Below are 26,523 nucleotides of genomic sequence, written 5' to 3' on the forward strand. Positions count from 1 at the left end.
CAGCTTCAAAAATGGACGTTGCTTAGACTTCTCTCAACTTTCGTGAGACCCTGAAACTTGGTGTAAATGTGTAGTTTCTCTACTGATTTAATTATCAGAAACTTGCGTGTTCGTGGTATTCATAGGTTTACTCTAGACACACGTACTATGTGCAAAGTTCTGTCTGACATGCTAGTAATAGAGGGAAAAGATATAGCCCTGGCCTCAGAGAAAGGCCCACAGTCTAGTTGGAGAAATATACAAGAAGAGCACTAATTACATACATTGACATACTCAAATTGTTCTTTAGAAGATTAGTCTGGCAAGAGTGTATAAGATGTGTGAGATGAGGTGAAGACCAGATACAGGGGCCACTTCAGGCCTGTAATGATGAGGGCCTGAACTTGGTTGAAAGCAGTGGGAAAGGCAAGAAGCACGAGATGTGAGCTACTTTAGAGAAAGTGTTGGTGGACATAGGCTCATCTTAGTCATGGGGGATAAAATACTGGAAGATGACACCAAGGTTTCAACCTGTTTAACTTGGGAGTGGGCGGGAAGAAGCAGGTCATGCTTCAGTGTATCCAGCTGCACTTGACCACTCACCTCCACTGGCCAAGGCCTACGTCTTCATTGTCTCAGTCTCTCTAGAGGCCTCTGAATCTCAGAACAAGAGAGCTTCAGATTCCCATTTCTTCTTGCCTTACTAGTCCGTTAACTGTGTCTGTCCCTATCTGGGACTTCCCCTTCTTCTGTGTCTGCCTGTGTTTCAGGACAACCCAACTCTCTCCTCTTCATCATCAGGGGAGTTTCCATAAGGGAAACGGAGTCCTGTCTCCTCTGTTTCCAAACCTCCCTGTTTTTACTTGAACCAAGTAAAGAAACCATGATGGTTTTGAAATCACTCTTTCCTCTCCTTGGACCATGAAGCCTTGTCAACACTGATGCCCCAGAACTGAGAAAGGGATAGACCAAGTTTCACCACTGAGATAAGGGAGGGTAGAAGAGTGTACACTTGTCCGTGGCTGCACAGGAAACCCAGATGGAAGGGATGCTGGGGATTCTGAGCGCTGGCTCTTACACAGAGCCTAGATGGAAGGTGTGGTTGGCATATGTGCAGAGAAAGCTCCTGGAGCAGAAGAACTAGAGATTCCATCCTGCTGGAGTGCCAGGAGCTGAGATGGAAACAGTTAACTTCCCTATTGAGGTCTAGAGCATCAGCTTAGAGGCTGTTAAGTATGAAGCCAAGTTAAGTAGGCAGGCTCAGCTCAAGTGTCATCTCCTCCATGACAATTTCCCAAGCCAGAGGCCTCCTTTTGCTTCTGTGGCTCTCTAGCCTCCGGTCAGTTCTTATGCCCCTCTGTCCTGCTTTAGAGTTAGTGCATGACTATCTCATCATATTACCACCCCCATGCCAGCTGCCAGTCATTCCTTGAAGGCAGTCACTAGGCTTTGCCCGTCTGTGCCTCCACCCTACCTGACCCGTGCTTTGCACTTTCAAATTTGTTAAATTATAGTAATGTCCTCTTTCTTAAGATCCAATGAAGGTAGTTGGCTTTTTGGGTGATGGTTCTGGGACTGAGACTTTGTTTGGAGACTTAAAGTGGGATGCTGGAACTGGTTAATTCAAATTTGGGGAAAGGAGAGGAGGCATGCCTCTCCTGACCCTTGGCTGCAACTCAGCAGCAGGCTCAGAATCCTTCAGGCATGAAAGTGTGTTTTTGAGTTTATTGTGGGAAATCTGCTTCACAGATTTTGTTTAATCATCTTTGAAATTAGACTTTCTCTAGGTTCAACCACCAATCTTCCAGCTCAGGTCTGGGACAGCCAAGTCCAATCTTTAAGTTCTCTTCCTTGTCTCTTCTGTGACAGGAGAATGGCTTCTGCCCACACTGAGAGAGAATGGGGGGTGGAGGAAGCTAATAGTCCCAATCCCAGTGGCCAGCTTCCCTAAGACAGCGTTAGGGTATGACTGATTTACAGAGGACACCATCTCTCAGCTTCCGTTATCACCTCCTGTCTTCGGGGCCCACCTCCTCTCCTTCCATTCATTGTGCACTTAAGTCCTGAGAACACCAAAATACAGGACTCTCCAGACCTACTCAGAGGACTGTCTGCTTCAGATACAGATCACTCCTTGCCACACTCACTCAGCGTAACTCAGTGGCATTAAAATTCTAGACCCTTACCCTGGGGGGCCTCTAGTTCACTGCACTCAAGGACCACTTCCCTTGACCATTTTAGAATCCCTCATCTCGGGTGGCAGGAGCTCAGATCACAACATTCTGTTCTGTATCTTTCCTCTCCCCTGCTTTTAACTTGCTTTTTCTTCCCGCCTCTATTTGAGTAGCCTATGAGAGCTATGGAATATTGATTTTCCATTTCCTCTACCTCTTCTTCTCCTTCATGTCCCTGGAGCAGCCTCTCTGCTCTACTTTCTCATTTCTCAGCTCAGAGAGCTGCGGAGGTTATGCAGGGAGGTTACGAGTTACCCGGGTTCTCTGGCTGCTCTGGGCTTCTCCGGTCTAACTCCACCCCCACTCCAACTCCAGTAATGGCCAACTCTCTCCTGAAAGGAAATTGAAAGCGATTGAAAGAGAGCCCCAGGGAGTGAGAACTGTCATGGCCTGTTACAATCTTTGCTATCTGCTTTAAGCCACTACCTTACGGTTGGATTCAACTGTTTTCCCAATAGTAAGTGTGATTCTGAATGGGAGGAAAGGGCTGGGAATGAGACTAGTCATGTAAAACATTTGGGTAGATAATAGTATTCGTATCTGTGCTTGATTTTTAAAAAGAACCTTCAGCTGTGTGTAATTTTGAAAGGAGGCGTCCTGCGCAATTGGGTTCTGAGGGGATGGGATCCTGCTTCAGTCTTTGAAGTACAAATCTCTCCCTAATGCCCTCCCCAATCCACCCCTTTTACCCCCTGGCAATCCAATGTGGTTGGGAAGAGCAAAGCACATAGGACTTACTTCTCTGCAGAGTTCATTTTTAAGAAAATGTACAAGTAAAACAGAATATGTTCCATTGCTGAGCAGCCAATTCATATATTTTAAATTTAAATTTACATTTACATGACAGGCATAATCCTACACATAAGGGTTAAGAGAAAATGTTGCTGTGATGAAACTAAAGCCAGTACTCAGAAAACTCGAAGGTAAGTTGTTAAGCACAGAGAATCTGCACAGCAACCACCTTGGGAGAAAAGTGGCAGCAGAGTGTCAGGGATTGGGGCTGGTGTAGACACAGAACTGGTGTTCCATCACAGGTGTTGGTCCAGAGAAGGCACATCCAGAGGGCCTTAAGGGAGCACTTTTAGTATTTAAACAGAACCACAAACTGGACAGCACCCAGAATGGCCCATTGTATGTGGAAACTGACTCTGGACCCAAGTATGGCCCTTGTTTGAATCCAGCCTGGGGAGAAAAATCCACAGCAGAGGAACCAGAGCTGGTACCAGCCCCTTATGGCCTCTGCATAGGGCTGGACACTTGCTGTTCCCTGCCAGTCCTTTCTGCCCAGAAATCCCATGAGAGCAAGATTAAAGCTCCATCCTAGCACTACGAAGGTTCAACATCTGGACAAGGGAATGACCTGGCTGTACTAGCACAGGGGGCCACTTAGCAGCATCCCCTGCCTCCTCCCTCTCCTGACAAATCAATCGTAAGATAAGAGAAAACTTAAGATTGTGGGTTTCTCTGTAAGAAATTAAAATCTCACAACATAAACTTTCAGACCACACAGTGTTTGCACATGTGGAAATGTATGTGCCTGGGGTGTGTCTGCTTGCAGTAGCCTGCTGGCTGTGACAGGTGCAAGTGACAGCTCTGTGATTGTGCTCTTGTACCACGTGGGTGATTAGTGACCAGGAGGGTATTGTAGGATAAAGAAGAATGTTCAGCATAGCAACATCTGCATGACAAGGGAGAATCATTTCAAACTTGTTTTGGGGTCTATTAATCCCATTTTTACATCTTTATTTCATAAAGTAGTCTTAAGAAAGGAAAAGAAGGCAAACTCAAATGTTTACTCTGCCTTTCTAACTATTTACTAATTCCTCAGAGATTCCTTTTTCCTTCTGGTGAAGAGAGGCTATTTTAATTAAGATTATGGAGAGACTGCAAAAAATATAATGATTCTGAACTCTGAGATAAAAACAAACAAAAATAACCTTAAAAACAACCTTTTATGTAATGACTACTTCTCTCAATTTGTGAGGACCCACACAGATAAGCCAGGTTTCAAAGAGAATTTCAGGGAAACTTCTAACCCAAACCAATAAGCTTATGGGGTGAAGAGTAGATTCTGATAGCAAATATTTAATTTGCAAATATCAGTATCCAGCCTTTTGTAACTGAATCCTTACATACATTTATAGTAGCTTACCTTTAATTTTTATACCCTTAGTGTTTATTACAGAAATAAAACCCTTCTTCTTGATCACTGATCACCCACGTGGTACAACAGCAGTTCAATCACAGAGCTGTCACTTGCACCTGTCAGAGCCAGCACACTCCACTGCAAGCAGATACATTCTGTCACATACGTTCTCGTGTGGGCAAAAACTGTTCTTGTGATGAGGTGATTTGATTTGAACCAGTGTGAATTTATATCCTTATAAAGCTATATGCCAGTGACAGGAAATTCTGTGTCATTTAGAGAAAGATTCATTCTTCTTGAGACAACACATAGCGAACTATTTCAATTTCAGTATGATATTATATATAAAGGTGAATAATTTTAGTTTTAAACCAGTTTGTACAAATCTTTACATTCCACCAGCCGAATAAACCTCTTTAATGTCATATTAGTTTAGAAAGTACATTAAACCTTTAAAGCTCCAAGGTCACATGTTAGTAAGTTCATTTCCTGATACCAGGCCTCAATTTTGTGCTTCAAGCCTTGGGGAATGACTTACTCAGACTGATGAGCATTTTGAATTTAGGCCAAAAAAAAAAAAAAAAAGCCCACAGATCTAAGCTTTTAATGGTGCAGAACAGTCTACCTACATCCCAGGCACAAGTTTCTGAAAGACCCGTAGCTAATGAGGTTATAACTTTGTTCTCTCTTGCTCTTCACTCAAGGCATAATTCAATCCGAAGACAACTCAATCTGTCAAACCCGGACTTCAATATCCAACAGCTTCAAAAACAAGAACAGTTGACTGGAATTGGTCGAATTAAACCGGAGTTATATAAGCAGAGGTCATTGGATAATGATGATGGGAGAAGGAGTAACAGCAAAGCCTGTGGGAAGCTGAACTTCATTTTAAAATATGACTGTGACTTAGAACAGCTCATAGTGAAGATTCACAAAGCTGTCAATTTGCCCGCCAAGGACTTTTCTGGGACTTCAGATCCTTATGTCAAGATCTATTTGCTTCCCGATCGGAAAACAAAACACCAGACTAAAGTTCACAGAAAGACCCTGAACCCTGTGTTTGATGAAGTGTTTTTGTTTCCCGTTCCCTACCATGACCTTGCAGCCCGGAAGCTTCACTTCTCTGTGTACGACTTTGACAGGTTTTCCCGCCATGACTTAATTGGCCAAGTGGTGGTGGATCACTTCTTAGACTTGGCTGATTTCCCCAGGGAGTGCATCCTTTGGAAGGATATCGAATATGTCACCAATGTGAGTCCAGCATTTCTTCATTTTGGGGGGCTTCTTGGTCAGCGTGCACACAGAATACTTACACTTTATTTTATTTTGGGGGCAAAGTATAAAATTCATGTCAGTGTACACAGAGCTTTTGTTTCAGAACCTCCTTTCTGGAAGCAGGTCTTTAACAATATTCCTTTTGCAATTTTCAAGAATTGTTTATGAAAACGATATTACAGAATAACATTCTCTCTTTTCTATTTTCTAGTTCTTAGCTATTCCCTAATAGATAGTAGATATTATCTGCCCTCCTCACCACACTTTCTTTAGAACTTTCTTAGGTTGCTTGTGCTAAATGGATCCTGGCATCCTATATTAACTGTAATCTGCAGCTAAGAGACCGTTGCCTGACTCTCTGAGAGCAGTTAGTCCTTTCCCATGTTCTCAGGTCAGCTCAGTAGCATTTCCCAAGATCAGATCTTCAAATTTAACCCCAGAAATGAGGTTGAAAAGAGTTGGCACCACATTTTTAAATATAGAATCAAAGTTACAAGGATGTCAATCTGAAAGGATGCCACAGATATTGGCAAAATTAGTCTACAGAAGATCAAATCCAATTTAGGGCTCAGGAGAGAAGGCAGAAGTACTATATAGTGATGCCATATATCTATGTTTACATGTTAAACATGAGATTGCAGTAGTGATATTTGTACCCCATTTACATCCTTTTCACTATTGTGCAGAGATGTCTCAACACTGCTGAATTAGAAAGGAAAATTGGACTTTCTTAGGTAACTAGTATTTTAAAGCCACTTGTTTCTTTCATCTGTCCAAATTCCCTCAGACAACTTTGTTAGCTCGTCTTCTGGGATACGAGTCCTTCTGAGCTCAGCATAGTTCTGGTTCTCTGCCTTGGCATCCAAAGACATCAAGCACCATACTCCTTCCTGAGCTCAGGCGATGGTCCGCTTTGGGTTTGGAGCCCGTTTAGTGAAGTGATTTCACTCTGCTCAGGAAGAGAACACACAGAATCTCTGCCCAGTGACCAAATACCTGTACTAGGACTTTCTCATCCTCAGCCACTTTTGTGAACTGGGAACTCACCCACACTTTGGTTGTCCCAACAGACACCTTCTCTTTGTGTACCACAAAATACCAGTGCCACCTTTGTCCTGCTACTCAGATAAGTGAAGTGTAGCATGGGGTTTGGCTGGCCTTTATCATAATGATAATAATGACATGATGCTGGGAAAAGGAAAGAAGGAGCTGGAGAAGGTGCAGAAAGTATCAGCTGCTGAAACTAAGGTGGTTTGGGAGATTGGGGGAAGGAACAGACTTCTTCAAACTTGAAAGATTGTGATTCTGTAAATCCAAAAATGGATGCTGGGGCAAGCAAGGATTGTATCCCAAATCCCACTTGGCAAAATAGGAGACAGCATGAGAAACTTTGAAGAAGTAAAGTGGGCAGGCTGCTTATCTAAGATAAGAATGGCTCGGGAATGGACCTTCTCACTAGAGTTTACCAGGTCCTCCTGGGTTTAAGCTGAGACACCGCCAACGGACAGTGATGAGCTGTGGTAGAGAGAGGTTAGTTACACCATCTAATGTGACACCAAGTTATATTTTTTGACAAGCAGTTTCTGTAAAATAGCTGGAGTGGTTATTATAATGCTCAGCAGGAGTCCTGCTGTGAGTTGACTTCTAGAGACTTTATGGAGAGAGCAACACTAAGCGCCAAGTGGCTGATAAAATTCTGGATATGGCTGCTATTGGTGGGAAGGTCCCCTAAAGCAGTTTCCTGTGGGATGAGAATATAGAACAGCAGCCTGGAGAGACCTCCTGGCCCTGAGATCGCTGCCATTTTAGCCTTGTCCCAGGACTAAGAGTTTCCTGTCCATTGTCAGAGAATCCTGGATTTCCACAGAGTTGAGGAAAATGTAAAATTATTTATCAAGGAGGAAAACTGATAAAGCTAAAGACCTCAAAATTCTCAGTTGTTTCCTCAGGCAAATAATAAATATTCTGAGCATTGATCTAGGCCTTTGGATGGCCAGCAGGAGACGAGAAGTCCTGAAAATGGCATTACAGATTATTTCATAATCTGCCATATATTTTTTAAAATACTGTTTTAAAAATTATTATTTGAGGCTGTTTTGACTGTGCTTGTTTGAATGTGACTTTGTACAGAGACTGCCGTGAAGGTCTGAGGTTTACCAAGTTCCCGTTTTTATAGTATAGCATGTATGTAACACAGTGTATGTAACGCACACATGCAGATTAATGAGGGCATAATGAAGTGAATAGACATGGACCCACCCCTCAGCTGAAGAAGGGAACATAGCCAGTACTTTTGCTGACCCTTGGGGTGCCCTCCCCCTTCACGTTCCCTCTCAGTTCGCTCCTGCCAAAAGGAAACCACTATGCTGAATTTTATTTATATTGTGGCATATTTGTAAGACAATGTATTATTTGGTTTTGTCTATTTCTGCTTTTCATAGCTCTTCTTTGAATTTTTTTTCAGTCCACATTGATTATGACATTTAGCAATAGAGATGGATGGAGCTGTGGTTCATGTATTCCCATTGCTGTATAATATCCCATTGTGTTATATATGACAAATTAGTTTTCTCGTATTGATACTATTTGGGTTGTTATTAGTTTTTTATGATTCCAAATAGTACTGCAGAGAACACTTTTGTGCACATCTGATTCACATGAGGTGTATGCCTGATTGAGGTAAGCTGCACACACGTTCAACTTTTCTAGGCAATGCCGAGTTCTTTCCCATAGAGTCTGTACAAATTGATCTTCCCACTGGTGATGTATGACAATTCCTAAAGCTCCACATTCTCACCAACTCTTGCAATTGACACAGTTTGACATGAGTGTGCATGGATGCATGTAAAATGGTATGTAATTTTCATTTCCTTGATTGCCAAGGTGGCCCATCTTCTGACATGTTTTATTGGTCATTCGTGTTTCCTTCCTTGTGAAGTGCTTATTATCTTTTCCTTATTGATTCATGTATGTTCTTTATATAGTCTGGAGGCAAATCTTTTGTTTGGTGATGTGTCTTACAAACATCATCTCTCAATTTATGGCTGTCCTTGTACTCACTTGATGGTATCTTTTGATCAATAGAAGTTCTTATGCTTAATGTAGTAAAATATCAATATTTTCTGCTGTGAATTAGCATGTTTGCATCTTGTTTAAAAGATCCTTCCTTACTCTATGTCATAAAGATATTTCTCTTATACTTTCTATTAGAAGTTTGAAAGTTTTGACTTTCCTAATTATGATTTTAATCTACCCAGAATGAAATTGTGTGTGTGGTGTGATACAGGCATCCTGTATTAGTCATCTCTGGGTGCCATAAAAAAATACCATAGACTACGTGGCTAAAACAACAGGAATTTATTTCACACAGATCTGGAGGCTGAGAATTCCAAGGTCAAGGTGCCAGCAGCTTCAGTTCCTTGTAAGAGCCCTCTTCCTGGCTTGCCAGCCACCTTCTTGCTGTGTCCTGACAGGGCAGAGACAGAGGGACAGCTCTGGACTCTCTTCCTTTTCTTATAATGACACCATCTCATATTCAGGAATCCCAGTAAATCTCAGTCAGGATAAATAAAAAGAAATGCTCACTTAGCAATATTATAGTTAAACTATAGAACACTAAAAAGGAAAGCAAGACCTTGAAAACAATAAGAAAAAAATTATATACAAAGGAATAAATATTGGACTAAATGTTGACTTCTCAAAAGCAATTGGACGTCAGAAGACTATGGAATGATAGCTTCACAATACCAAAATCAAAGTAACTGAGAGTTTTATGGCTTCAATTTTTATACCCAGAAAAACAATCTTCTAAGAGCAATAACAAAATAAAAGCATATTCAGAACTGTGGCTTTTGGTTGAGGGTTATTGCCAGTCTATGGCTATCCAAGGAAGGTATTTAGGGGAATAAATATGCTGGCCTCACTTTCCTCCCTTCCTCGTTGTCTGAACCTAACTGGAAGCCAGAGACTAAGAAAGCTCTTTTCAGTTTGAAGAAAAATAAACAAAAACCCCAAAGGCTCCAGGGGCACCAAGCAGGAGCCAATGGATTCCAACTAACTTCTATCATTACTCATTGTACCTCCTTTTTATGTATTTGTTCAATTTTCTTTCTTCCCCATTAGACAGTTCTGTGAGTGCAAAGACCATATCTGGCATGTTCACTATGCCCAGCCTCTAGAGTGGAGTCTGGAAGTGAAATAATTACTAAGCACCTGCTGAATAAAATGAAGTTCTTTATTTGGTGAGCCTCTAGGGACTGATTTGGTTGGGGGCGGGGGGGTTGTTGTGCAGAGCTGAACCCATAATCTAACCTCTTTTTTTATAAGCTAATCTTTTTTTTATTTTGTTCTTTATTTCTCCATGGGGATTATGAGTTTTGTAAATATTGGCAATCAAATAAAAATTAATTCTCACACCTTCCTGTGAAGGAACAAAATGGCAATTATTGAGTGTAAATGTGATAGTTTAATTAAACCTCTCAATTACTGAAACCAGATCAATCAGTAATAGTGTAATGCCTCTCTGTGGGATGTATATCAGTCAATAAGAGAGAAGATAGCATCTGGAGGAAAGTCAAAGTTAGGAGAGCATGAGTTCACTGGTCAGGGTAAGTATTGGCTATACGCTTGGCATTTTCAGTGTACCCCACTCATCACTGGCTTCCTGACAAATAGGCGTTGAGCACTTCAGGAATCTCTCTTGGTGGCATGCTTAGAAACTGGTTCAGAGACTTTCTCTGGCACCTATAATCATCTCAGCTAGACTCTAATTTGGAGGAGATGCTAGAGTTTTCACATGGTAACAGTAGAAGTCATGAGATTCCCTCTATGCCAATATGGATCCCAGTTCATAACAGGGCAGGATACAGTTGACAGTCACATAGACTTTCTTTTAATGTTAGGAATTTTAAAACTTTACATTTCCCTCAAAATTTGACTTTGTGAGTCATTTTGTAAAGTCCTATATTTTGCAGTGGCTGATTTAAGAATTTCCCCGTCCTGTCTTCCAGGGCCCTGGGGCCATTTCTAGACTTGATAGAGGTGGGCACCTGGAGCCACTCAGGGGAAGTTATAAGCCTTCAGGGAAGTCCAGGTTGCTTGCTCCTCACAGTTGAATACAAATGGGCAGGAGAGTCTCTGTGACTGAAGAATTTTATTAATTTAATCCTGTTGCATTCTGTTGCACCATGAGTCCTAAGTTATTATTGCATGATTCTATGGCTTTGTCACATTCAGTCGTGTCCTGGTAGATGTGTAACAACTGGCTTAGGGGTGGGGAATAGAAAGCGGACCTGATTTGTAGCATTTGTTTATTTCTATGGTGTGAGTACTCCCAGCAGGGCTAATTTCAAGCTACCAATGTGACATTGCTGAAGGTGGAGTTGGCAAAAATGCTCACATTGGCTTCCACAAGCTGGTGGAAGAGCCTGCTAAGAGCCTGCTCCAACTAAGTACCACTCCATGTAGTGCTGAAAGCACTAAGGCTGGCTGGCTAGCAGATCCTAAGGGGCCAACAATTTGAAAAACCCCATGGGAAGCCCTGGTTTCCGACTGACAACAGAGAAGCCAAGTTTCTCCTATAATGTGGATATGGGTGGAGTCCAGCCATTACTGGGTTCTAATGAGCTGTGTCTTCATGAGCATCCACTGAATCCCACCCTGTCGTTTTTCCCACTTATGATCTCTCAGACATGTTATCCCCTTGATGTCTAGATTATTCAGAAGGAGTGAAAAGTGGCAGAACTGTGGAACAGAACATATGAAGGAAGGGATTAATAAAGCTACAGTTCTCTGACAAAGAGTCTTTGGTAACTTTTCTCCTAGTGTAGGTGCCAGGACAAAGCCTTTGCTTTTTCAAATGAATTATATGACACATACAAGTGTATATACAATGTATATGTATGATTTTAACCTAACGACAAAATGTGCATTAGTCAGTCCAGAATTTAGCTGAAGAAAGAGAACATTATTAATCTTTTCTTTTTTTTTTTTTTTGAGGAAGATTAGCCCTGAGCTAACATCTGTGCCTGTCTTCCTCTATTTCATATGTCAGATGCCTGCCACAGCATGGCTGTGTAGTGTGTAGGTCCACGGCCGGGATCTGAACCAGTGAGCCCCGGCTGCAGAAGTGGAGTGCATGAATTTGCCTGGTCCACCACTGGGCAGGCCCCATTATTAATCTTTTTGAAGCTTCCTGTGTGCCCCTCCTCCATCCCTAACCTCCCCCACCCCCCAGGTAATCAATGCACTGAATTTCATGTCTATAATTCCCTTGTTTTTTAAGTCATTTTACCACTTAGGAATAGTTTGTTTAGTTTTGCCTATTTTTTGAAATTTATGTGAAAGAAATTATATTGTATGTATTCTTCTGCAAATTGCTATGTTCAATATTATGTGTACTGAATCACTTATGTTCACATACATACCGTAGTTCATTTTTTTTTTTTCGGCAGGGGTGTTTTAGCATTCCATTGTGTGGCTTACTGTAATTTCTTTTTCTAGTCTTTTGTCAATGGATATTTGAATTAATTTAAATTTTTTCTATTTTAGAAAATGCTGCTATGTGTATTCTTTCTGTACATGTCCACTGGTAAATATGTGCAAGACTTTCTCTAGAGTAGTTACCTAGGAATGGAGTTAGGAGACCAAAAAGATTCTATCTCACAGCGGTTTGACCAGTTTACAATCCTAGCAGCAGTCTGTGAGCCCATCTTAGTCTGTGCTCTCTTCCACACTTGATATTGCGACACTCTAAGTCTAATACATTGATCACAGATTCTTCTGAGTTTTGCACATTGATCGTTATACTTTGCATGACCAAAGACAGTTTTGTTTCTTCTTTTCTTTTTGATTCTTTTTCTCCCCACACCATCCCTTTTGCTTGCTTTATTGCATTTACCAGGTCTGCCAGTACAACGGCCAATAAAATAATCTTTGGCTTGTTCCTGCTCTTAAAAGGATGCTTTGAATTTTCACCACGAGGTAGGACACTGTCTATAGAGTGTTTGAAAACCTGAATGGATATTGAATTTTATCACATGATTTTTCTGAATTTATTAAGATGATCATATGTTTTGCTCCTTTTATCTTGTAATGTGATAAAGTTTATTGCTTTATTTTCTCATTTTGGTGAAAACTTGTATTCCTGGATAAATCTAACTTGTTCAATATGTATTGTTTTTCATATGCATACATATACATGAATATGTGTGTGTGTGTTCAGCTAGTTGGTTTGTTAATATTTTGTTAAAGATTTTTGCAACTAAATTCATGAGTGAGATCAGCCTCTGATTTTATTTTCTTGTTCTCTCTTCATCTGCTTTCATTACCAAAATGGGTGATGGAGCATTCTCTCTTTTCCTGTTCTCTTGAAGATTTTGTGTATGATTGAAATAATCTTATCCTTCAATGTTTAGTAGAATTGACCCATACAACTTTCTGGGTCAAGTGTTTATTTTTGGGAAAATTCATTTCATTTCTTTGATGAAATATTCAAGTTATATTTGCTATGGCACTATACAAGTTTTCTATTTCTTTATGAATTGATTTGAGTGATAAAGATTTTTCTAGAAATTTACTTATTTCATTTATGTTTTAAATGTATTGATTTGAAGTTCTTCTTAATCTTTTCTTATCTTTTTATTTTCTACTTCTTTTGTAGTTATGTCCTTTTTCTTATTTCTAATTTTGATTATTTGTCCCTGTTTCTCTTTTTATTTGATCAGTGTCATTGGAAGTTTGTCGATTTTGTTAGTCTTTTCAAAGAACCAACTTTTAATTTTGTTGATTCTATTTAGTTTTTGTTTTTTATTTCTTTTGACTGTGGTTTCCTTCTTTTTTATTCTTTAGGTTTATTCAGTTATTTCTAATTTCTTATATCTTTAGGTTGGTAATTTTCAGTCTCGTCAAACTTTTTGTCAACTGCTTTATTGACATTATTGAAGTGTAAAAACCTGTACATATTTAATCTATACAACTCGATGAGTTTGGGAATATGTATACACTTGTGAAACCATCACCACCATCCAGCCATAGACATATCTATCGCCTCCCAAAGTTTCCTCCCACCCCCTTTGTTATTACTTATTATTATTATTATCATTTTGGTGTGGTAAGAACATTAACATAAGATCTTCCTCATGGCAAATTTTTAAGTATACAGTACAGCATTGTTAGTTAGAGGTACCATGCTGTATAGTAGATCACCAGAAATTATTTATCTTGCATAACTGAAACTTTAAATATGAGTTTAAAACTATAAATTTCCCTTGAAATACTGCTTTAGCTGTATATTCACAAATTTTGATATTTACTGTTTTCATTATCATTCTGATCTGTTTTCTAATACCAAATATAATTTTTTTCTTTGATTTATATGTTATTGAAAAGTGTTTTTTTAATTTCACATTATATAGTTTTTTTATGTTTTGTTATTCTAACAATGAGGATATGATCAGTTGATATAGACTGTATTTTACAGATTATTTGATATGTGTTGAGATTTTCTTTATGTTCTCTTACACTTCAGTTTTTATAAATATGCTATATGTGCTTGAAAAGACTATGCATTACTCACATTCATATCTTGACTGATATTTTTCGTCAGTCTAACATATCAGTTATTGGTAAAACATTTTAGAAATCTTACTATGAGGCTAGATTTCAATTTCTTCATATATATGTGTATAGTGATGACATGAGTATTTTTTATATCTTTCTGTCCATTTGAACCTTTTATCATTATTTAGTGTCCCTCTTTACCAAGAGAAATGTTTTTTGCCTTCAAGTGTACTTTGTCTGGTATTTTTAGAAATACAAAATCTTCTTTTTAGTTGATTTGGTCTTATATATTTTTTTCTGTTCTTTTACTTGCAAATTTCCTGTATCCTTATATTTTAAATGTAAATGTTGTAAGCAAGTATAGCTGAATTTTTTTTTAAAATCCATCCTGAAAATCATTGACTTTTAACAAGTGAGATTAGTATATTTATGTCATTGTGGTTATTAGTATTTTTGGATTATTTCTCCTATTTATATTGTGCTTATTTTAGTCCTGTATTAAACCTCCTCCAAAACTGTATGTATATCTTGGAACCTTCCAGTCCAGTCCCTCTACTCCAGATAGCGTGCGATTATTTCCCAACATTTTAGTTCTATCTTGCCTTGCCTTTTTACACCCTTCAATCAGATATCATAATTAATGTTTTATATAATTGACAATTATTAAATTTACCACCTATTTGCCACTTTTCTTTGTTTACCAATTCTTCAGGCTTTCCTTCTAGATTATTTTTCATGTTTAGTACATCTTTGAGAAATTGCTTCAGTAAAGGTCTGTTGATGTTAACTCTGTCAGTTTTTATTTGTCTTAAAATATCCCTGTTTCACATTTATAATTGAAAAAATATGAGTATACAAGTCTTATCTGGATAATTATTTTTTTCTCAGCAATTAGTCTATTAGCTGCTTGCCTCCAAACTCTTGGTTTTGAGAAATCAGCTGCAATTTAATTGTAATATGCTTTTCTTTTCTTTAAGTCATATTTTAAGTATATTTAAGTCACATTGAGTGATATTTTAAGACTTTCTCATTATCTGCAATTTGATGATGATTTGAATGGTGTGGACTTTTGAGAAAATTTTTGTTAATCTTGTGTAGGATTCAAAGGGTGTCCTGCATCTGAGGATGAGTTTCATCAATTCTGAAAATTCCCAGCAAGAATCTCTTTGAATATTGTCTCTTCCTGACACCCTCTATCTTTTTCACCTGGAAATCCCTTTAGATATTTTTAGACCTACTCACTCCATCTTCCATTTTTGTTTGTTGGTTTACTCTTTCTTCTATTAGTGATACATCCTGGATAATTTCTTTAGGTCTTTCAGTTCAGCAAATCTTTCTTTAGCAGTTTCTAATAGCTGTTTTACAAGTCCATTGAGTTTCCCATTTATTAATGTAATTTTCATTCCCAGAAGCTTTATTTGATTCCCCAAACTTAAGTCGTTTGTATAATCACTTGATACTTTTTCACACTTTTGATATATATTTTTTAATTTCTTTAAACTTATCAATTTACTTCTAAGTATTTTCAATCAGATAGTCATGAAATATATGATTCTAGACATCACTTCTGTATTTGAGACAAAAGGAAAATGGCAAGGAAAAGAGGCAGTGCTTGCTACCTCTAAAACTCTTTTCTATCAGGAAAGGAAAGCTTTCCTAAAAATGACACTGATGTCTTCTGCTTATTCTGCTTCTAATTGGCCAAAGCTGTGTCACATAAACATCCTTACATTCAAGAAAGGTATTGAAAGCATATTTTTTTAACTTTTCAGCCTCTATGCTGCAATGTGGCCGGATTAAGGGATAAGAAATGGATATTAAATTGGCTAGTCCATTGTGTCTGCCCCAGTGGCTCAGAAGGAGATGCTCAGGATCCTTTAATTGAGTCTGAGACTGAGCTGCAGTATTCCATCTGGAAGTACTGGGGTGCACAAAAAGGGGAGGGCAGAAAACTGAGAAAGCAGGTTGGCTCTGTTGGGATATCTGGGTACATATGCAGAAGCAATACCACAGCTCAAAGAAGATAGCAGAGGATGCTGATATTTTTTTCTATAAAATCTACCCACGTTTTCATTGTTGTAGCTGGAATTTGAAAAAGAATAATGGAAGAAAAGAAAAGAATAATCCTTCAGTGGGTAAAAAGATAAACTATTTCATTCATACAATGGAAAACTATTCAGCAATGAAAGGGACAATGTGTGCATAATGTACACACAATTACGTGGATGAATCTCAGAAGAATTATGCTAAGCCAAAATGAAGCCAGCCTCAGAAGGCTACCTACTGTATCATTCCATTTATATGCTATGAAAGAGGCCAAATTATAGGGACAGAGAACAAATCAATGATTGCCCAGAGTTGGGGGTAGAGAGATGGGTTGACTACAAAGGGGCAACATGAGGGAATTTTTGAGAAGTGACGAACTGTTCTCTGTCATAGTTGTGGTGGTGGGTACATGACGCTATGCATTTGTCAAAACTCATAGAAGTGTCTAACAAAACAGTGATATTTACTGCATGTAAATTAAAAATAAATTAATAAAAATTTTGAAATCACTTTTGAGGGGGAAAATAAAGACCTAATTAAATGATAGAAAGATCTAATGAAAAGAGTCAGTAAAGGTAGAGCTTGAAGATGTGGATATAAAAGTTAAGATAACCAGTAGAGTAAGTTCCCTGAGAGGTAAGAGACAGGATCTAAAATGCAGGTAGAGAGGTTGGCTTTAGATAAACAAAGGGTCAACATTTTCTTTGTTATAGGAATTAATGAGAAAAATGTGGGAGCAGATGCGGATAAGGTTGTAGATTTGGAGGTGTGTAGTTGAAGACAAAACATAAAAACTTAAGTGCCAAAGGGATGGCAAAGAATTTTCATCTTGAGGACCAACTCTAATTGACTGGTGGTAGCTGACTAGTGGGCTGTGTGAAGAAGGATTGAGAAGCAATGTCAAGGCTCCACAAATGAGAAGACCAGGATCCAATAGCAATGTCTGCCTTAGGTTTTGGACAACCAACTCCCTTCTGTTATTCCAGCTAATTCCTTCCAGTGCTCACTCATATATTTGTTCTGAACACACACTATTCTTTGTCTGCAATGACCTTTTTTTCTGCTCCTCTTCTCTGTTCAACTGAATGGCATCTATCTTAGAAGTCCTACGCTTAACCTTCACCTCATCAAGCAAGTCCTCTCTATATCCACCCAAACCAGATTAGGGTCTCTTGTGTGCCCTAAGGCTTTCTGCATTACCTCTTCACAGCACTTATCACGTTCATTTATATCTGTTTATCCTTGCCTACCCCACCAGACTAGATGCTCCTTGAGGGCAAAGTCCGTGACTGTATCTTTAGTACTTAACCCAAGAGGTGGATGATAAATGCTTTTTGAGTGAATGAATGAACAAAATGAAGATAGCTCCAATGTAGTGTGTGTATCTTAAGTAGGATTTGCTAGAAGCAGAGGCTGAGAGGGATTCTTGTGCAGGTGCTTTATTGAGGGACTGCTCTCAAGTGAAAAATGTAAGGAAGTAAAGGGAGCAGAATAAGCAGAGACAGGAGTTCAGCTAAAGCCTGTCCTGAGCCTGATCCCACAGGCAGCTGTGGAGCATGAAAGGCACCACTGCACCGTGAGACAAGGGGGCTGCATTTTACCCTGCCTTTGTCATTGGCTGTAGGCACCCCCTGGGGAGCGGGTGTAACTTGCCAGTTATTTTTAAGGTGGCTTCCATCAGCTGAGGGGAATTTTCCCAAGAATGATGCAGCCGTGAACTGTGAGCAGCCAACACTCATAGCAGCTAAGAAATGGGTGCACCAGCCTGGTAAAGGGGATCTAGGCAGGACACATGGGGTCTACGGGAGTGTGATAGAACAGAACAATAGGAAAGGGTTATGGGCACACAGGAGAGACCCTGAGTCACATGACCTCTGGGATGTAGGGAAATGATGAAGGAGAGAAGAGGCCCTCTTTCTCTCCCCCCACTGCCAACACATACTCCTTTCCTAGCAAGAATCTGCTTGCTGCCTCGGCATGGGTACCAAAGGCGGGTGTCAGCATGGCCAGCTGAATGCTCCTGAGTGGGTGGCTGGCTGGAAGGCAGCTGAAGTGGACTCCACTTGGTACCTCCTTACACAATCAGATATCTCCACAGCTGAATACATGGGACAACCTAGCTCAAAGAAAAAAATCTTCTGCAAACCTGGAACAAGTGAAGGAGAACTTAATAGAGTTGTCAAGGACAGCAATTTCATCTCTGAAGAAAGGTGAGCCTAGTGGGGTAGAATGTCCCCCTGGGACTGCTTTTAATGATCTTCTACCTGTGGAAGCATTACTGTCCAAAATAGCAAGCCAGTTTCCTGACAGAAAGCCTTGTCCCAGGGATTGGCATTTGCTTGCTTGGAAAATGAGTTTTGAGCCTTTGGAGAATCGAAGAGTCTGTGGTATTTACAATACAACCTTACTGTCCAGTAGCTAAGTGTAGTCTAATTCTGACAGATGGCTCTCAGGGGAAATTTTCTTTCAGATTGGATTATACTTCCATGCCGAAATGCTCTAATTAAGGGGAGTCTATAATCATAGAGGGGGAGTGAGAGGGAGGGGAAGGTAGGCTGTTTCTTAGGAAGCTGCTCTGGAAAATGGCCATGTTTGTGATCTCAATCTTCCCAGCTCCACAGACTCAGCTACACTGAGAATCTAGGACACTGCTTTGCTAAAAACATGTGGTAGTGCTGGGTCATTGGTCAGCTTTCAGCAAGGAGCCATGACTGCAAGATCTTGCCTCTCTAGCCTCGTCTCCATCTGGTTTCATCCTTTGTTAACTGTTCTGTCTCTATCATTTATTCAACAAATGTTTTGAAATACCTACTATGTGCCAGGCAATGCACGAGGCATCGAGTACATGAGGATCCTTACTCTCTTGGAACTTATGGTCTTAGGAGATGGGAATGTGGGAAGAAGGGACAGATAGTAAACAAAAAATTGCACAGATAATTATTTACATGTGTGGTTGGTACTGTGAAGGAGACATAGGCAAGTGCTGTGTTCAAGACCTAACCTAGGCTGGTGCATTAAAGAAGGATGCTCAGAGGAGATAGCTTTGAAGCTAAGGCTAAAGGAGGATTATGAGTGCACCTGGAGAAGGGCAAAGTCCCAGGCAAAAGGAATTGACATGTGCAAAGGTCCTGAGACAGGAACAATTTTGACCAGTTCCAGGAGCAGAAAGTGCAGAGTGGTTAAAAAGATGGAAAAGAGACTAGAACTCAGGCAAGACCAAGACTAAGTAGGGCCTTGTAGGCAAGAATAAGTCTTTGAGTCTTTATCTTATGAGTAGTTTTTGAAAGATTTGGACAGCAAAGCGACCCAAATAGATTTATATTCTTAAAAGTCATGCTAGCTGCAGTGCAAAGAATGGACAAGAGAGGACAGTGAGGAAAGAGTCAGCCTATTGTAGAAGGCCAGGAAAGCGATGATGATTTTTCTCATCAGGTTGCTGGTAATGGACAAGGAGAACAGTAGCAGATTTCAGAAATACTTTTTTAATGATTTTATTGAGGAATAATTGGTATACAATAAACTGCATATGTTTAAGGTGTACAATTTGACACTATTTGACATATATATACATTTGTGAAACCATCACCACAGTCAAAACAATGAACATATTTGTCACCCCAAAAACTTGTCTTATGCCCCTTGGTAATCCCTCCCTGTCTCTCGTCCCGCCACCCATCCTCCCATCCCCTGGCAAGTGTTCATCTGGATTCTGTCAGTATAGATGAGTTGAGACTTTTCTAGAGTTTTATATACATCAGACCATACAGTATGTTCTCTGTTTTGTTTGGCTTCTTTCAATCAGAATAATTATTTTGAGATTTGTACATGATGTTGTATGTGTTAATAGTTCAATCCCTTTATTGCTGAGTACTATTCCATGGCATGGATATATCACTGTTTGTTTATCCATTGTTTATTTGGATTATTATTATTGGATTATTTGTATTATCTTCAGTTTTGGACTATTACAAATGAAGCTGCTATCAACATTCATGTGCTTCAGATGGGCATATGCTTTCATTTTTCTTGCTTAATTACATAGGAGTAGAATGGCTGGATCATATGGTAGGTGTATGTTTACCTTTTTAAGAAACTGCCAAACTATTTACCAAAATGGTATTGCCGTTTTACACCCATACCAGCCGTGCATGAAAGTTCTTGTTGCTCTGCATTCTCACCAGGACTTGGTAGGGTTGGTCTTTAGTTTTAGACATTCTAACAGGTGTAAAATGGAATCTCATTGTGGTTTAATCTGCATTTCCCTAGCGGTTTTTGATGTTGAGTATCTTTTCCTGTGTTTCTCTACCATCTGTTTGTCTTCTTTGGTGAAGTGTCTGGTCAAATCTTTGTCCGTTTTTTCGTTGAGTTATTTGCTCACTTGTTATTGAGTTGTGAGAGTTCTTTATGTATCCTAGATGCCAATCCTTTATCAGATAGATGATGTGCAAATATTTTCTCTCAAGATGTGGCTTGTATTTTCATTCTCCTAACATGCCTTTTGAGAGGGAGAAGTTCTTAATTTTGCTCAAGTCCATGTTATCAATTTAGTCTTGTATAGAGTGTGCTTTTAATGGCATGTCAAAGAAATCTTAACCTAATCCAAATTTATACAGTATAATTTTCTACTGTTTTCTTTTAGAAGTTTTGTGGTTTTAGCTCTTACGTTTATGACTATGATCTATTTTGAGTTAATTTTTATATATAGTGTAAGATATAGATTGGAGTTCCTTATATATATATATATGATATCCATCTTTTCCAGCACCATTGTTGAAAAAAACTATATTTTATCTACTTAATTGCCTTTTGTTCTTTTGAAGAAAATCAATTGATCCTATATACAGAGTCTATTTCATATCCAGAGCCTATTTCTGGACTCTATTCTTTTCCATCACTCTATTTGCCTGTCTTTACTCCAATACCACAGTGTCTTGATTACTGTAGATTTATAGTAAGTCCTGAAATCAGGTAATTAATATAAGGGCTCTAACTTTGTCCTAGTTTTTCAGAGAGATTTTGGTTATTCCAGGTCCTTTGCATTTTCATATGAATTGTTGTAATCAGTTTCTCTATTTACATACAGACACAAAACAAAACAGACAAACAAACGAAAACACCAAAATGCTGCTGGAATTTTGATTGAGGTTGCATTGAATATAAAATCAATTTGGAAAGAATTGACATCTTAAGAATATTGTTTTTTTAATCACCAAGATTATATATCTCTCCATTTAACATATCTTCTTTAGTTTATTTCAGCAATGTTTTGTAGTACAGATCTCTGGATCTCTCTCACTATTCATCTTTTTCCTCTTTGGTACTCTGCCCTGTAAATTCTAGCTGGGTTGGCATTTCCAGACTCCCAAGTCCATTTCCTCAACTGAGGTAGCCCACAAGACTCTGCTTGGGTTCCCACCTCTCTGTGGTGTATCTTGAAAACTCTTTCAAGTTAGTGAGCTGGGGCAATTATAGGACTCACTTCATTTGTTTCCTGTCACTCAAGTATCATGTATCTTCATTGTCTGATGTCCAGTGTCTTGGAAACTATTGTTTCATATACTTTCTTCCAAGTTTTAGTTATTTAAGATGTGAGGATAAATTGATTTCCTGTCTCTCTGTCATTGTCAGAAGTGATTAATATTCTGTAAGACTTTAAGAATGGAATTGGTCAAAGATGATTTTCTGGTTTCCAGCATGAGCAACCTCAAGGAAGGTGTTGGTATTTACTGAGATAGGAAGTATTAGGTGAAAAATAAGGTACTTATTTTTTGGTGTAGATAAGATCATGTGTTCCATTTTTAACATATTCAGTTTGCACTTTCAGTGAAGCATTCAAGTGTGGACAAATAAAAAACAGTTGGATATACCAGGCTGAGCTTACATGCAGTGTCTGAGTTGGAAATATGAATTTATGAATTGTCAACATATACTGTTAATGGTATTTGAATCGTGGAGGTTGATGATGTTACTTACTAGTTGAATCTAGAGTGAACAAGGAAGAGGGTGTGGGACCAATTTCTGAGACCTTAAAGTAAGCTGAAGTGGGACAGCCAAAGAGGTAAAAGGAAAACTGGTTGATTGTGTCACAGAAATCACTAGAAGAATGTTTCAAGGAACCGTGAATGGTCAGGTGGGTCAAAAGTTGCACTGATGTCAATTAAGAAAGGACTGGAAAGACCCCATTAGATTCTGCCACATGAAAGTCATTGGTGACTCTAGTAAGGGAAGTTATTGGTAAGGACTGAAGCCAGAGTGGAGTAGACCGAGAAGCAAATGAAAGGGAACAGGGAGGCAGCTTGTTGAAATAGCTCTGTGACACATTTGGCTGCAAAAAAGAGAAGGATTGCAATGGCAGCGGGGGGATGTCAAGATGAGAGTGATAAGATGCTTTAAATGCTGACAGATAAGAGCTAGTAAAGTGGGGATGCTTAAAGATGCAAGAGAGGACGAGCAGTAGAGGAGGCCCCATGGCCGGGAGCCCATTGGAAGGTGAGAGTGGATGGGATCTGGAACAGTTGGTGGACCGGCTTTTCTTGGGACACTTCCTCCCTGATCGTGAGTGGGAAGGAGGCCCTACACAAGCAGGAAGTCAGATGTAGCCCCATTTTGTGGCTCTCTCTTCTCTGTGAAGTATGGGACAGAACTGTGTGCTGAGAGTGAGTATGAAATAGCCCATCTTCATGTAGCTTGTGGTCCTGTGGGGTGCACTTGTCGGATGATTTCTTTTATATTAACTATAATATATAACTTGTTAAACTCAGTCACAATTTAACTTTGGTCTGTTTTAAATTTTAGAACATATTTTAGTCTTCAGAAATGATTTGTTGGCTTTTTCTTTTATTAGGTAATATTCTCAATATGGAAAATTTGAGTAAAAACAAAATGGTGGATAACCCTGAGTACCAAGTCACCCTAATCCCTCTGCCCAGAGACAGCCACTGTTAAAGCTTGGATATATCTTTCCTGTATAATCTCTGTCTATGGCTCTTCATTTGCAGTTTTTATATGGTTGTGACGCAATTTGGTCTGCTTCTTTGCTTTAATTTGTTTCAGGGAAGAAACAGAATGCACAGCTGTACATCTCAGAGGACCCCCTCTGCAGATGTGTGGGGCCCCTGTCCCTGGACAGCTAGACAGGGCTCACTTCCCTTTGTCCATGTTTCCTGAGATCAGGGCTTCCTTGGCAGCCAGGCAGCCCTGGGAAGCAAAAGTCCAGTATACAGCCTTCAAAGGAAGTTGTCTGACTGCTTCTCTCTTTGGAGGCTGAGCAATCACAGTCAGTGTGTCCAAAAGAGAATCTGGCACTGACCAATTAACCAATACTACTTTCGAACAATTCTCCTGAAAATATTCCAATCAAAGCTTGCAGGATAATGCTTGCAGGGCTGTGCACTGGGCGGGGGTCTCGTGTGCAGCTTCAGATATCTTAGGACCAGCATCTCTACCATAAAGGATGTTGCAGGCACTGGGGAGTACGGAAGTTTGCAGATATGTGGTGCTTCCACTTAGGCCTGGAGGGAACGGTCTCACTGTTCTTTCACCACAGGTTGTGGACAGCAGCTTGTTGAGAGGATGGCAGGCAGAACAGAGGAAATTTGGGAGCCTTGCCATATTGAGACAGAGATCAACAACTCAGTGAGGGCAGAGCATTAGGGAATGGTCCAAGGCCCCGCAAAGCATTTGTTCATTCAACAGACATTGCAAGTCAGGCTTGATGCTGGGCCCTGGGATGCCCATGGAAACTGGAGGAGCAAACCACAGGCTGGCAGAGGCTAAGTCTGTTGCATCAGAATAAGAAGCAGTTCCAAGAAGAAGCAACTTGTCTTTAGCTGCATTTATTCCTCTTTCTCCCTGGAAGAGTGAGGGGAGGGAGGAGAGAAAATTTCCTAATGAGTGACTTTCGTTAATACCTGGGTTCCATATTAGTAGATGCTTTCAGAATCAAAAAGGACTCTTCAGCATAGAAGGAATCCCTCATCAGGTCATGTGATGTTTAATAACTATAGTTTGACCACACTCTTATAGAAAAAAGTAGGGGATCCCCCCTCCAAAGATGTACACAGGCTCCAGGAAGCCACCAGAGAATCTTGCACTGGCCTCTGCACCAACTCCATCACCCTCCCCGGTTTCTATTAATCCATTTCCAAAAAGAAATGTCACCAGATGGCCCTGCAAATGTCACCTGGCCATCAGCAGGGCTTCACCGCAAACAGAGAGGCGTTGGAGAATCTAATCCATAGTGCATTTCTGTCATTTCAGATCAGTTTTGGATCCTTTATTGGGCATTTAGTACTTTCTTAACACACTGGGCTGGACAGTACAGTCCATAATCATGCTGCTGTTAGAGAATATTGCTTTCACATTTAATGGAGGAGTGTCCCAGTGACTCACAGATCCCAAACATTTTGTAAGAGAACTCCTCTCTTGTTAGCATTTAATGCCAGATTTTACTGTCCTCTGCTTCACGAAGTGTACACTCCCTCCGCATTCTCAATGCCTTGAGCTATTTTTAGCATTTAATCCCTTTTAGGTATCAGAACCATCAGACATTTTTTTTTTTTTACAGAGGAGAATCTTTCTGAATTTTCAGATTGTGGATGGGTAGTGTTTAAGAATTGAGCTGGTCCTTTTAAAAAATGGGCTTCTTTTACTGTCTCAGATTTCATACCCAGCCATGGGCATCAGTTCTTCTGGTCCTGACTCTGGTCTGTATATTTCTCAATTCTAGCAGTTATAGAAAAGTAGCTGAGGTGAGTTTGACTGACCCTGGAGAAGGAAAGAAAAGCCGAACTCCACAAGCAGACCAGTGGTGGGGTGGGGAGGGGTACTGCTGGGCTCTTAGGCAAAGGGATCACACACCCTGATGTGGTTTTGAGCTCCCCCACAGCTTTTGGGGAGTGGCTTCCAAAGGGGTCAGAAAATTCAGAAGTGGATTTGGAGTAGGAAATTTCAAGTGGGCCCCTGCCCGTTGTCCCCCTCTGTCCCCCAACCCCCACTCTTATTTTCCTCACCAGGGGTTAAACACCTCTACCAGGGTGGCCAGGAGCTGGGAGAGGGGGAAATAGGTAGTTATGGGTTAATGGATACAGGCTGTCTGGGATGATGCAGAAGTGCTGGAAATGGATAGTGGGGATGGTTGCACAACAGTGTGAATATATGTTACGCTGCTGAATTGTATACCTCCAAATTGTCAAAATGGTAAATTTTATGTAATGTATATTTTACACAATTAAAAAAATATACAGAAAAATAGAAACCTTCTACCAGGATGCCAAAGGGACTTGGAGCCAGCACAGGAGAGCCCAGACCAGAGTGCGCTGCGCTGCCCTGCCTCTGCTGGGCACCAGACCAATGTCGCCGAGGGTGGCTCCCCCTCATTTCAGAAGAGGCTCCAGAGACCTGGGCTAGCACCCCACCAATATCTGTCCTGACAAAACCAACCCATTTTATGTCACTTCCTTATTTCTCACTTTCTTCCCCATCCCTATGCAAGGTTCTCTCCTGGGTACTGAGTATACACACTGAAAAAAAAAAAAAAATCTTACCTGAAAGAAAGGCTCTTTCCTATAAATCATCAGCGCCATCAAGGAACGCTACACTGAGGCTGAACCCTTCATCCCCCGCGTGCCCGCGTGGGGCTGGATTCCCAGGCAGTTTCCAAGGAGGAAGAAGGGGTCTTGAGTAATGTACACGTCTTATGTCCCAGGTTCCGTGCTTGTAGATGTTTCCCAATTAATTTTCAAAAACGTGAAATAGGATTATGCCTATTTTACAGAAGAGGAAATTGAGGTATAGAGGTGTTCATTACTTGCCTAAGGTCACACAGTATAAGGAAGGAGGCAAAGTTTGAGGGTAAGCCTATTTAAAGTCTGTGTTCCAAACCTGTTTCTTCCATTGTACCACACTTGAGAATATCTGTCCTGGGGCCGGCCCATTGGCGCAATGGTTAGGTTTGGACGTTCTGCTTCAGCAGGCCTGGGGTTCTCCAGTTCGAGTCCGAGTGTGGACCTACGCACTGCTTGTCAAGTCATGCTGTGGCAGCATCCCACATATAAAGTACAGGAAGATGGGCACAGGTACTAGCTCAGGGCCAGTCTTCCTCAGCAAGAAAAAGGAGGATTGGTGGCAGATGTTAGCTCAGGGCTAATCTTCCTCAAAAAAAAAAAAGGAATATCTGTCCTAGTATAAAAATATGCTTTGAACAATGCATTCATCAACTCTGGAATAAAAGTGAATTTGTATGACCATTTGTGTATAGCACACATATGAGAGCCGCTAGTGTTT

General features: G+C 40.1%; 1 protein-coding gene across 2 annotated transcripts in view; it reads left to right on the forward strand.

The window, feature by feature from the left end:
* Positions 1 to 26,523, forward strand: part of SYT9 (synaptotagmin 9) — a 181,049-nt gene that overhangs the window by 55,848 nt on the left and 98,678 nt on the right. For both annotated transcript variants that reach the window (XR_011495867.1, XM_014861207.3), the window contains exon 3: positions 5,064 to 5,610. Coding sequence is in view for 1 of the 2 variants with exons in the window: in XM_014861207.3 (XP_014716693.1) it covers positions 5,064 to 5,610 (547 nt within the window). In the remaining variant the exon portion in view is untranslated. The remainder of the gene's footprint in view (positions 1 to 5,063; positions 5,611 to 26,523) is intronic.

The sequence above is a fragment of the Equus asinus genome, chromosome 20, assembly GCF_041296235.1.
Source record: "Equus asinus isolate D_3611 breed Donkey chromosome 20, EquAss-T2T_v2, whole genome shotgun sequence".
NCBI lineage: Eukaryota > Metazoa > Chordata > Mammalia > Perissodactyla > Equidae > Equus > Equus asinus.